The sequence below is a fragment of the Apis mellifera genome, linkage group LG10 (genome assembly GCF_003254395.2).
Source record: "Apis mellifera strain DH4 linkage group LG10, Amel_HAv3.1, whole genome shotgun sequence".
Classification (NCBI taxonomy): Eukaryota; Metazoa; Arthropoda; class Insecta; order Hymenoptera; family Apidae; genus Apis; species Apis mellifera.
This window is the reverse complement of record NC_037647.1, coordinates 8,702,289-8,714,184: the sequence shown is the minus strand read 5'-3', so window position 1 is coordinate 8,714,184 and position 11,896 is coordinate 8,702,289. Positions and strand designations below refer to the sequence as shown.

The window sequence follows — 11,896 nt, the reverse complement described above, 5'->3', positions numbered from 1 at the left end:
CGTACGATTGTATTATCCGGAATAAAATTTGTTTTTTTTTTAAATTAAATACCTTTTTTTATTTCTTCATATTCCTATTTTATTTATTTATTTTTTTTTTTATCATATTACCGCATTCCTCGTCCATTTGATTTATCTAATTCTGTAGAGGAATAATGCTACACGATTGCCAATACACGAATCCTCCGATACGGCGAATAATATTTTTCTTCTTTTTTTTCTTTTTCCGTGCCTCATGAATCTTTTATGTCAACTATCCTTTTCTTAATTGCAAAAAAGCATCGGTTTCCTTGCCGATAGTTTTAAAATATAATCATGCCATCAATTATCCAGATAAATTTTAATCGAGACGCTAGAATTAGAAGGTTAAAAAATTGCATTAAAATTGTCGTCGGTAGTTTTCCTGTAATATCAATTTTTTCGTTCATTTGATATCTCGATACGTACGTGTTTTTTTTTTTTTAGGAAAATTTTTAAAAAATGATGTAACGATCGCTTCGAACTATTGATAAGAACGATCGATGATAACGATTTCGTTGAAATATATCGGAAAGTTCTCATTCATTATCTTCGTTAATCATCACCATCACTTGCTTAACAATTCACGATATCAAGGTTAACCACATTATACTCTACATTATACCAATTTTTACATACTGTGCGTGACTTATAAGTATGTCATTTACCTTTTATATACTAGCCTAATTCAAGTTTGGCATGAAAATATTGTAGATGTTAACAAAACATTAATAAAACAGTATTTTATAATATTATCAATAAATCAACAGGGGGAAAGCATTATTAATGTTTTTCTTTTTTTTTAAATTATTTTATACTTTCGATTTTTCTTTCTGTTAACGAAAAAACAATTAAATTGGAAACGTCAAAAATATACCGCTTTAGTGATAATGAAAATAATAAAATCTATTCACATTTAATTTCCATTAACGTGACTGTATTATCATAAATATTGAAAAGAGTAGTATTTTTTAATCGAAAATGACCAAGGTGTGGCTTTAAAAGAGGTGTGCAAATAGAAGTTGTGTCTGTTTTTCTTTTTTTTTTTTTAATAAATATTATACTTGTTATTACGATATTATAAGTAAGAACGTTATGTAAATTATATGTAAAAACAAAAAAAAAGAAATAAGAATCAATTTCTAATTAAGTTTAATGGGTTTAATAGAGATACATATTTAAATATTGTAATATGGAACATATATATGTAATAAAAATAAAATATATTGTAATATAATACGTACATTATATATCTGTATATCAATTTTTCTCTAAAATTTTGTTTTAAACCTTTTATCTTGCGAAATCTTCATCATTAAGGAATAATTTTGTATGTATTTAAATATTATTACATATAATATGTAATATATTAAAACTTTTTTAATGTTTAAATTTTTTTTTAGTATTTGACTAGTAGAGCCATCTCTTTGAAAAACGTTCAAACTTGTCGTACTATTACCGATAGGAAAGTAAACATGCTCTTGATTTGTGGCGCCATCTCTTTAAGAAGTTTTGAAACTTCTTTATTGTTAGCAATTATGCGCAAGAAATTTCACTGCTTTTCTGAGAGATGGCGCCACAAATCAAGAACATGTTTACTTTATCATCGGTAATAGTACGACAAGTTTGAACGTTTTTCAAAGAGATGGCTCTACTAGTTAAATACTAATCTCTCTATCTTTTTCTTAATATTTGTTTTCCTTGTCTATATTGTGTTTCATTTGCGGCACTCTAGAGATGGCGCTAATTCCCGAATTTTTACTCTATGTCTGTCCTTTTCCCATTATTATCTCTTCTTGTCTATATTTGCTCTGCAAAACATGCGCAAGAAAAGATTCGATATTTAAAAGATAATAAATTATTGATATCAATTAAAAAAATTTATGAATATAATCCAATATATATTTTTGAAAATATATATTAAAGAAATTATTTTAAAAATCTATTGACTTCGCCTTAATTTTGGTAATTAAATAGAATAAAATTTCTATATTCACCGTTTTGAATCGAAAAGATTTATTAAACACAGACTTTTTGTATGATCGATATTTCAGAACATGGGATACAAAGTCTTCGTCTCAAATGTTAAGTTTATTTTGTATTTTGTCTGTGGTTTTGATATTTTTGATATGTTATATATATATCTTTTGGAGATATATTTTACATAACACACGAATCTATTAAATTTACGCTATATGTTATTTGTATCTTATTTTTTTTTAATTTTTATTTATATATCTTAAATTTACATATTAAAAATTATTTACTTAATTTCACAGGGTGCCTTATTCTTCAAATACATTACTGTCAATGCTTCGTGCCATCGGCGCGCTCAGCCAGCGGTTGTCATGGTGACTAGCAATCATCTTCCCCCACTATTTTGGAGTAAGCCCCCTCTGCGTCAGTCGTTCGCGAAGCCTCGCAGGCAGCGGATATTGCATAGTCGGGCAATTGGTTTTAATGTCGATCGTCTTTTTCTTTTCTATTGTCTTGTAAAAGAATCATAAAGCAAACGACAAAAACGGTGCGCCTCGGGGGCGCTGCCGCAAGTGTACGGTGCCCAATTTCATCACGGTGATAAACTTCGCTGCCGGTTCTTCTCTACACGGTCAATAATGAGGGACATGGCGGGCAAGATCGCCGAGTTGAAGTTCGAGGCACCCCTCGCACGATTCGAGGAGGAAGACACGGCCAGCTTGAAGAATATGAATTTACTGACAGGTGCGAAAGAACATACGTTGTCTTTCCGTTTGTTCCCTCGTACTTGATTTAAGATCGATCTTATTATTATGTCAGTTATGAATTTCTATTAACCTCGTTAAGATCAAAGTCTATTGTGTGATATTTTCGAATCAGAAACGTCTCTTTATTACAGATGTGTTTCATCAAGTCATCGCAATCATAGATCTGATCAATTTTTTACAAAAATCAATATAGCTTCAATAATTTTCGTTTCTTCTCTACTTTCGTTGCGATCGATCTTAAACTAATATAATATAAAAGTGAATAATGATCGAATTATTTATGAAACAAACATGAACGGATGATTTTTTCGATGTTCTTGATTCTCTTTACCTTAACTAAAAAAGGTATTTCAATACGTCATCGGCACTATAAGCGGAAATTTCGAAATCGAAAGAGTTTCTCGATAGTGGGAACAGGTTTCGTTTGTCTTTGTGTAAACGTGCGTACACACGTAGTCACGCTTATTTTGCGGACGTGTAAATTAAATGACGAGGGTGGCTTAGTATAGGCAGCGATGAAGAAGCGACCTTCGGGCGACGAACGCGCGACAAAAGGCTACGTCATGCGTACAATTGGTGTCTAATATCCTTCATGTACGCTTTAACTCTCGTATCACTTTTCACGACATCGTAGAACATACATCGTTGGAAATCTGGCCTCGAAAGACCTGCCTCGTGTAAAAAGAAAAACGCAAATATATGAAACGCGTATATGTTTTCCGGTCCCTTACAGAAAAATCACTGATATTTAATCCTAAAAACATTCGATCTCTTATGCGTCACTAGTATCTATGCGAAAGTATGATCCATCGTGTTTATATAACTGATAACATATTCATAATAAATATGAATTAATATCGATTATCTTTCTAAACTAAACTAAACTAATTATTCCATCTAAAAGTCTTCTTTTTTACGACTCTATATATATAAAAGCAAATTATTATCGACTTTTCAATCTGATGTGTCCTACATCGAACTTATCGTGTTTACTTTTTTATCGATTCTATTGGGAGCGATGATTAATAAGCTAACAATTGAGTTCTAAAGATAGTACACGTTAATAATGATTTTTTTGTCTGTTATATTTAGAACAATTGCTGGATACAAGTTTAAACACGACTTATGGAGAAAATTGTAACGCAAATGAGCCAGCGACTACGCGTGAAAATGGCACTGATATTTTGCAAGAGGGGACATTCAGCCCTTTCAGCGGCAGTCTCGAGGACCTCGTTAACACCTTCGATGAGAAGATAACATCCTGCTTCCGCGATTACGGCACGAACGTTGAATCCCTAGCACCCGTGCAAGTACGAACGCAAGAAGAAATTATGAACGAATGTCAGTAAGTGTCTGAAACGTCGATATCCTTTTATATATTTACACATTGTTACAATGGGTGTTACTTTTTAAAAATGTATCGTTACGTAAAATCTGGCTAGAACATCTGAACGATAAGTTTTACCTCGACGATAACCTCAAGAGAAATAATTTTAATTAATCAAATCGATTAGTGTAAAATAATCGGTTAGTGAATGGAATGGATCTATAACCGGAGATTTCTTTATTTCCTTCTTTTTTTTTTTTTTTTTTTTTTCTCTCCATTTATTTATTTTCACCAAAATGACCTCTTTTTAACGCATCGCCGGCAAAAGAAATAATTAAGTGCGCAAGTGAAAATTACGTTAGTACGTGCGCGATTGAGAAGTTTCTATTACCCTCGGGTCACGCGATATCTCCGGTACAGTTATACCGGTTTACACGACCACGTTTGACGATTAAAAAAGTAAAACTACTGCCGCTTCTTGGCGGCCGATCAAATAAATGAATATTCCTCGAAGATTGCCAGAGTGTTATCGCATTCAAATTGTCGCGTTTACCTTGAGGTATCTATTACGCTGTGCAACTCATCGATCCTCGTTGTAAAGTAATGATAGCCGCATCAGTTCTTCTGATGCTGAACGGAAGTAATCGTTTACGATAATCACGATGTTGCGATATTACACGCTCTTGTACGAACGGTAATTATCGCTCTTGTTACTTTATCAATAAGGCATAATTCAACTATATTAAACTGTTGTTTAAATTTTTTGCAAAAAGTCACATATATGTAGATCGTACGGATAAGATGTAAATATTAAAGTATTATGATTCTATTGATTGTTCCTTGGGTAATATTTCATATCCTGTTTAAGTAATCTCATGTTAACGCTTTCTTCGACTCTCGTTAAGACGCGCAAACAGTTTCACTCGATGGCTCGACCGGCTAAACCGATATCGTTTGAACATAACTCGTATGGTTTCATTAAGAAGCGTTACAGGTTACTTGCACATAAACCACCGCATTGATATGGTTCAACGAATATTATCCTCTTATTTTTTTCTGTTATATAATATTGTCATATTTTCTTGAAATAAGTGTATTTTTTCTATTCAATTGAAGAAAGAGACAAAAATAAAGTAATTGTATATATATATTTTTGACAGTGATTTGGAAATTTATGAATTCGTTTGAACGATTTATTGTTTTTAAAGAAAATATAGATTTTTCTTGTCGTTTGATCCTTAAGATCACAGTATCGATTCTCCAACAGAAAAGTGTGCCACCACGAATACTCTCTACTTACATGACGTTTGCGGCGCGTTCTGCAGCTTTCTCTCCGCGGAGTGGACAGAACGCATAACAAGAAAGTAACTTATCTTCTAATTAAACTATCGTTGCGCTCCGTGCATTAGCAAATTAATGATCGATCGATTGATTTCTTGTCGATTTCTAAATTCCACGTAACAAAACACGTATCTTCGTTATTTATTCAATTTTTTCATCGTCTTTCCTTTTTTTTTTTTTGTTCTTCGTGAATTTTTTTATAACACTAACAGATGTCGATGAGATGAAAAAGAAAAAATAATAATGATTAAAAAAAAGACAAATGAAAATTCCGAGAAAACTGTATCGTGAAAATTAATTGAAATACCCGATCGTTCAAAGGATTCCTGAAACATTCCCCGTGAAAAATCCATGGTATTGTCCGCAATGCAGGTGTCCGTCCGCCGAATATATTCCGCCACGTAACACAGTCCGTGCAGGTGAAATTCAACGAAGCGCAAAATTGTATCTTCTTCGGTGTAGAATAACACCGGTGGGGCTCTTAAACTCGTTTCAACTCCACCGCTTGTGCATAAATTTCTTTGAAGTCACGCCTTTCTCGAAATTCGTCTAGACATCCTGCTGCCTTTCATCAGGCCGATCGTAGTAGAAAAGAAAATAAACCTGTGTGAAAAAGCGTTTTGTAGTACGTTTTGTAGACCTAGGGGAGCTTCTATATTAAAGGGAAAGAGAGATTGCATCGGGACGAAGAATTAACTCTTACCCAATAGGGGAGGTCGAACCGACGACCCACGCATAGCTCTTTCTCGAGATTGTGTACCTGTTTGGACAAGCGGCCTTACCTGAAAACTTTTCTTCTTTTCACCGGTCGCTGTCATTGAAATCTATGAAAATAAATCCGTTCCTTCAGATTTCTTCGGTATTTTATTTTATAATTTAACATTTATAATATACGTTTGTCATAAAATTATCTTTTCGTGCAATTCTATATGACATCATAATAGGATTTTATGCGTGTAGCGAATTGGATAGTTAAACTTTATTCTTGCCGATATATGTATTACACAATTACACGGTAGACTCGGTTCCAACACGTTGTAACCGCAACTTCTCCAAATAGATATTATCACGAAGAGGTATACCATGTCTTATACCTTATATTTTATTTTTGACTGCAAAATCGGAATTGAACGCGAACTCGAGCCCACTATTCGACCGTTACGTAACCATCGGAGACGTCGGATGACTCATCCCTGGTTTTCGACAATTTTTGCCTCATTAATTACGAGGCAAATATTTTGCGCAACGTCTTTCGATTAGATTTCATGCATCACAAGAATTTATTCAACGCGGCCAATTTTTGATATATTCGTCATCAAATAAATTAAAAATTATTCAAACGATTAAACAATATGTCGGTCACGGTATCGATCGGTTTAAATTCCATTCTCATCAGGAGGAATCATCCACTCCTCTATTTGAATATCTTTTCAAATCAAGAATCGATCGGTCTTATTATCGCGTTTAAGGGACGAGGACGAGCAGAATTTTAGGTTGGTCGAAATATCGAAAGTCCGAGCGTCCACGAGAAGTCGAGAGGTCAGTGGCCGAGGTTCGCAGAGATCGGGCACGTGCACTCGCACGTGTCTCATTCGGCATCGGTGCCGCTTTCATATGCATGCATCAAGCCGGAAAGAATAAACGCATCCGTGCGTGCGTATCCGGCGCATTGTTCGTAATCCAATTTGTCGCGAGAGGAATAGCGTTGTTCCACGAACGAAACGCGTCTCTTCTTCTTGGCAGCCAAGGTCGTGGCTCCGATGATAATACACCCCGCCTTCGGAACGCGAAACGGTGGCAGCTAAGGCTTTCTTTTCGCCTCTCGAAAGACTTTCTCGCCCCGTAAGGCGCGCAACTCCCTTTCCTTTTTATTCTCCTCCGCCCCTCTTTTCAAACTGCACGCTCATTCTCGAGATTTCTCCTATCTATTCTCTATCCGTTCTTAACAACTGTGCGCCAAACGCGGCAACGGAATTGTTAATTAGTCGTCACTAAAGAAATATTTCAAACGAGTATTTTTTTATCTTTTAATATATTACAATCGAAAGGTGAAACGTCTATTTTGTAAAAAGCTAGAAATTTCCATTTCAGATTTAAACGGTAGCCAGTGTAAAAAATGGCGGATCAATGCACGTGAGGCGGGGAGAATGCGTAGGGACAGTTCCGAAATCCAGTTCCCCAGGAGGTAACGGGTCAGTAACGCGATCGTAATAGCGAGAAATCGTGCATCGATCGAATCGTAAGGGGGATGTCTCATGAAAATTTGATCTTTGTGTTTTGTTCCAACGTTCGTATCGAGCCACCCCTCGAATGGACAAACGTCAATAAAACAGCGCATGCGCTATACCGGTTTCTATATTTCTCCGCCACCGTTCTCTTTCGTGCCCCGTTTCTCTGATTTTCAATTTATTTATCTTTGTCGGTGAACAATATATATATGAAACGAGACGAATCAATGGTACAATGGTAAAAAGATCTAAAGTGGAAATACTTCTCGTGATCCACTTTCTATTTTTTAAGAATAATATTGTTTAGGAGTCAATAGAATATTCTTCGTAAAGGTTAAATTGTTCATTGACTCCGTTATAAATTAACCGTTATAAATTGAATCGTAACGATTTATTAGAATGATATATCGTCGAAGAATTTGATGTTTTTGCTCGTAAACTGTTTGTATTATGCAACAGATAATGTACGAGGAGTGGACAGGTCTCGTCACGGATCATTGAACCGAAGAATGAATTAATAAGCAAAGGGATAGACTCGCCTTCTAGGGAATTTAATTTCACTATATTTTTTTCGTTCCAATTATTAGAGAGAAATATAGAGATCACGTCAAAAATGATGATTGCGAGAATATATCATTCTTTTTTCTATTTCTGTCTGCATCGGTTCAATTTAAATAAATTTAAACCCAGACGAAATTGTCCCTGTTCCATTCTTTCATCAGTGGATCTGGTCTGGTTGTTTAGACATTTGATCAGAATGATGAGACTAACATGTGCACAGGATGAAGTCACCGCTTTAATACACTTAACGTTAATAAGAAACTCGAGTGGGTCGAATTGACCTCTATTTATTAATCCAACACCATCGACCCGTTCGTCATATGTATTTGTATGCCCCTTTTATTTCCGAGAATCTCTCAGGCGTGCAATACTATATGAAAAAAATTATCGAATCAACTTGTGATCGATAAGAATAATTAAGAAGGAGAAAAAAAAAAACAAACTTTTAAAGGCTGCCAACGAACCATGAAGTGTTCGATTTCAATGGTAATTAAACCTAATCAATTCGTTCAAGTTCGGCATGATCGATTATCCGTGATCGTAGGAAATAATTTAATTAATCGAACGACCGTACGAGAGAAAAAATTATATAAGATAAATCAAATATATTTGCAATTTGTTCTATATTATCTGATCGTAATTGTTTATAAATCGGAAGTCTGAAAAAGCCCCATTGATAAGATCTCTTTCACGGGTGTCGATTCCACGCGGAAATTCATTTCCTTAGAATGGGTGCATTGTTATCGAAACGAGTTAAACTGTGTTTACAATAGATCGAGGGGCTTATCTATACGGTCTATGGCTGTACACTATACGAGGCACGGGATACGCCTACGAGAGTCGAATGATTCACACAGTACACATCCTAGAAAACGAACACTTCATCCGAATGTCGCATCTCGGAATCTTATCATATGTTTCACCACCAGCCATTTCACGCGATAATACTCATCTGGGAAATGTTCACAGGATGTGCCAAACTGCTATGAAATTTGATGTTCACACGGTTATTCTTCGCTCGTCAGAGTTCGATGGAATAATTCGTCTGCAACATATTGTTGTTACTCGTTTAAAAATAGAACAGTTCGTAGCTAGAAATATGAAAATATGCTGTTTCCTCGAGCATCTTTGCATCAATTTTTCACGTATGCTATTAAGCACGTCTTTCTAAAAATATTTGATATTAGATCTCGGTGTTGATTCCGAGTAATCGTTAAGAGTTCAGAATTAAAAATAGCAGCTGCTTACCCGATTCGTAATTTTCAAACAACAGAGGACAATTCAACATGAGGATATGAGTCAGCTTATATAGTATATGTGCATAACTGGTAATATGCCTAATGAAATTTAATGCGTTTGGAAGAAAAAAATCTCATTCTCTTCATCGCAATCTGTAAAAAGAGATTTTCAATTTTTTCCTTTTTTTTTTTTATAGAATGTGGTGGACGATTACCGGTACGTTTGGTAACATATTACCAATCGATTGGAGTAAATCGTATGCTAGGAAAATGCATATGCCTGCGCTTAATTTGAACGAAGCTCCGGTTTCGCAGGAAAGGTAAGTCCCGATCTTTTTTTATAGTCTTCTTCAATTTTATTTTGCAGCTTTTTCTTGCAGCAAAAATACATATTTTAAAACAATAAGAAGCATTTTAATATATTTTGAAAGTATATGTAAAGCACGATTTGCAAATTAGATGCTTTCATTTTATTTGCTATAGACCTGAACTAGAGGATTTAAGTAGCGAAGATGAGGCTGTTGCAACTGATTTGGACATGCATGCTTTGATCTTGTCCAGTAGCACCGATACTCATAGTCCAGAGGAACCGTTGAAAACTGCCGAAGAAGTACTCCGTGAAATAGATGATATAATGCAGGTAAAAATCAAATTTTTCGAAAACTAGGTAGAAATTTACTCGAAAAAAAGAAAATCTATCTTTTGTAGGAAAGTCCATCCATGGAAAGATCTCCAGATTCTGATGGATCTTTATTAGATAGCGACGAAGCGTTGGAGAGAAGCAGAGAAGTTTTGGGCTCTCCGCTGCATGAAAAAAGTATATTTAAATTGATTCAAAATAATAAACTGCATCGAAATGGATTTCATGATTTTGAATAATGATTATTTATTCTAGAGTTAAAACATCTTACCTCCAGCCAGCTTAACGAGCTACTTGGAGAAATGGAATCCTTGGTGGGAGCGCTTAGTGAAACTCTCATTGCGGAACTTGCATTGCGTGATGAACTTGAATATGAAAAAGAATTAAAAAATCAATTTATTTCATTGTTGTTAGCAGTACAAAATCGACGGAGACAGCATCATGTTACAAAAAAAAGAAATCAAATGCAAAATGGTACTAGTCCTTTATTACAACATAGATCACTTCAAGAATCTAAGGTAATTTGTGATTTTTTGAAATGATAAATTCATAAATAAACTTAAAATTATTTAACTTTAATGCTGTTTCTTGCAGTATTTAACTACCGTAATTCCTTACCATACAGACAGTGGCCCACCAGACAATCAAGCATTACAAGTTCTTATAAAAAGTAGGTATTGTTAATTATATAATTATAATAATTATTTAACTTTGATATTCTATTTTACAGTATTAAAAGCAATTAGTGAAGACAGTCCAACAGTACCTACTTTGTTAACAGATTATATATTGAAAGGTAATTGAATTTAAAATAAATATACGAATTTAATATATTAAAATATTATTATATATATATATATATTCTTTTTTTTAGTTTTATGCCCTACTTAGTGAGCATACTATAAATTTCTTAAGGAGATCGAAAAAAATTGGAAAAAAGATATTAATTATTAACAATTACAATTTGCTCTCTTCTTGCCAGTATGCTTTCAGCCGTTGTTGTGCCGCATATTCTTGCGTTAAGAATAAGACGAGTGATTTTGCTTCGTCTTAAATGTGTCTCGAACTATACTCAGTATCGATTATAGATTTATAGATAAGGTCTGTGACACTCACATCTAGTCTTACTTTATATATTATCACATGTATATTATTTTATATAAGGATACATTTCTAATATCTATGTATGCGCTCTATAAAATCTATAAAATACCTCTTAATCTTGTATGACTTTTAAAATCTTCGTTTTTGTATACATTATCATGAATTTCGCAATAATTCTGTTTTTTGTAATTTTTTGTACATAAAGATCTTATCGAAATATGTGAGCAAATTTTACTATATTACCGGAAATACTTATATTTATGTAGAAAAATATCTATTAATTTATAGATTACAATACATAAATTTATCAATTTGATGTATATTGTTGTAATATCCATGTACCTATATAGAATTATCTATAATAACATATCGCGCAAAAATAAAAAACTTGTTGCTGAAATATATGGAATTATATGGATATACAAAATCTATTTAATGATTATGTGCAAAATAATAAAAATATTCAATACTTGATGTATAGCAATATAGTTGTTTACATATATTAAAGATATTGTGTTTGTTAAAATAAAGAAATAAATTAAACAACCTTATACGATTTTTTTAAATATTAAAATTTGTATTTTTTTTTATTAATTAAATTTATCTATATTTTCTTTTATTAAATATTTTTTTAAAATATATTTTCTTTTATTTAAATTTATCTATATTTTCTATTGAATTTTATAAATATTTAA

At 33.4% G+C, this 11,896-nt stretch overlaps 1 protein-coding gene and 2 long non-coding RNA genes across 4 annotated transcripts; 2 read left to right on the top strand and 1 right to left on the bottom strand.

Moving 5' to 3' along the window:
- Positions 1-2,404: 2,404 nt before the first annotated feature.
- LOC409362 (fasciculation and elongation protein zeta-2) lies at positions 2,405-11,747 on the top strand. 2 transcript variants are annotated; one of them, XM_392877.7, is made up of 9 exons: positions 2,405-2,739; positions 3,855-4,107; positions 9,655-9,777; positions 9,941-10,097; positions 10,166-10,274; positions 10,353-10,615; positions 10,692-10,767; positions 10,828-10,893; positions 10,972-11,747. In XM_392877.7, exons 1-9 carry the CDS (start codon positions 2,634-2,636, stop codon positions 10,986-10,988), a joined length of 1,170 nt encoding a protein of 389 aa, XP_392877.1. In that variant the 5' UTR covers positions 2,405-2,633; the 3' UTR covers positions 10,989-11,747. The 2 variants fall into 2 exon arrangements, with proteins under 2 accessions (XP_392877.1, XP_026299053.1); XM_026443268.1 differs by lacking the exon at positions 2,405-2,739 and adding an exon at positions 3,431-3,561.
- Positions 4,338-5,988, bottom strand: LOC113219041. The gene is made up of 2 exons (XR_003305459.1): positions 5,738-5,988; positions 4,338-5,635 (listed from the first exon to the last, which is right to left on the bottom strand). It is a non-coding gene; the product is annotated as an uncharacterized LOC113219041 (long non-coding RNA).
- LOC113219040 lies at positions 7,360-9,073 on the top strand. Its single transcript, XR_003305458.1, has 2 exons — positions 7,360-7,442; positions 7,522-9,073. It is a non-coding gene; the product is annotated as an uncharacterized LOC113219040 (long non-coding RNA).
- Positions 11,748-11,896: the final 149 nt, after the last annotated feature.

Excerpts from the sequence above, each read along its gene's own strand:
- LOC409362 (XM_392877.7), top strand. The coding sequence starts at position 2,634 with ATGAGGGACATGGCGGGCAAGATCGCCGAGTTGAAGTTCGAGGCACCC. Across the intron at positions 10,098-10,165 it reads AAATAGATGATATAATGCAG|GAAAGTCCATCCATGGAAAG; the intron begins GTAAAAATCAAA and ends TATCTTTTGTAG. Across the intron at positions 10,275-10,352 it reads CTCTCCGCTGCATGAAAAAA|AGTTAAAACATCTTACCTCC; the intron begins GTATATTTAAAT and ends TATTTATTCTAG.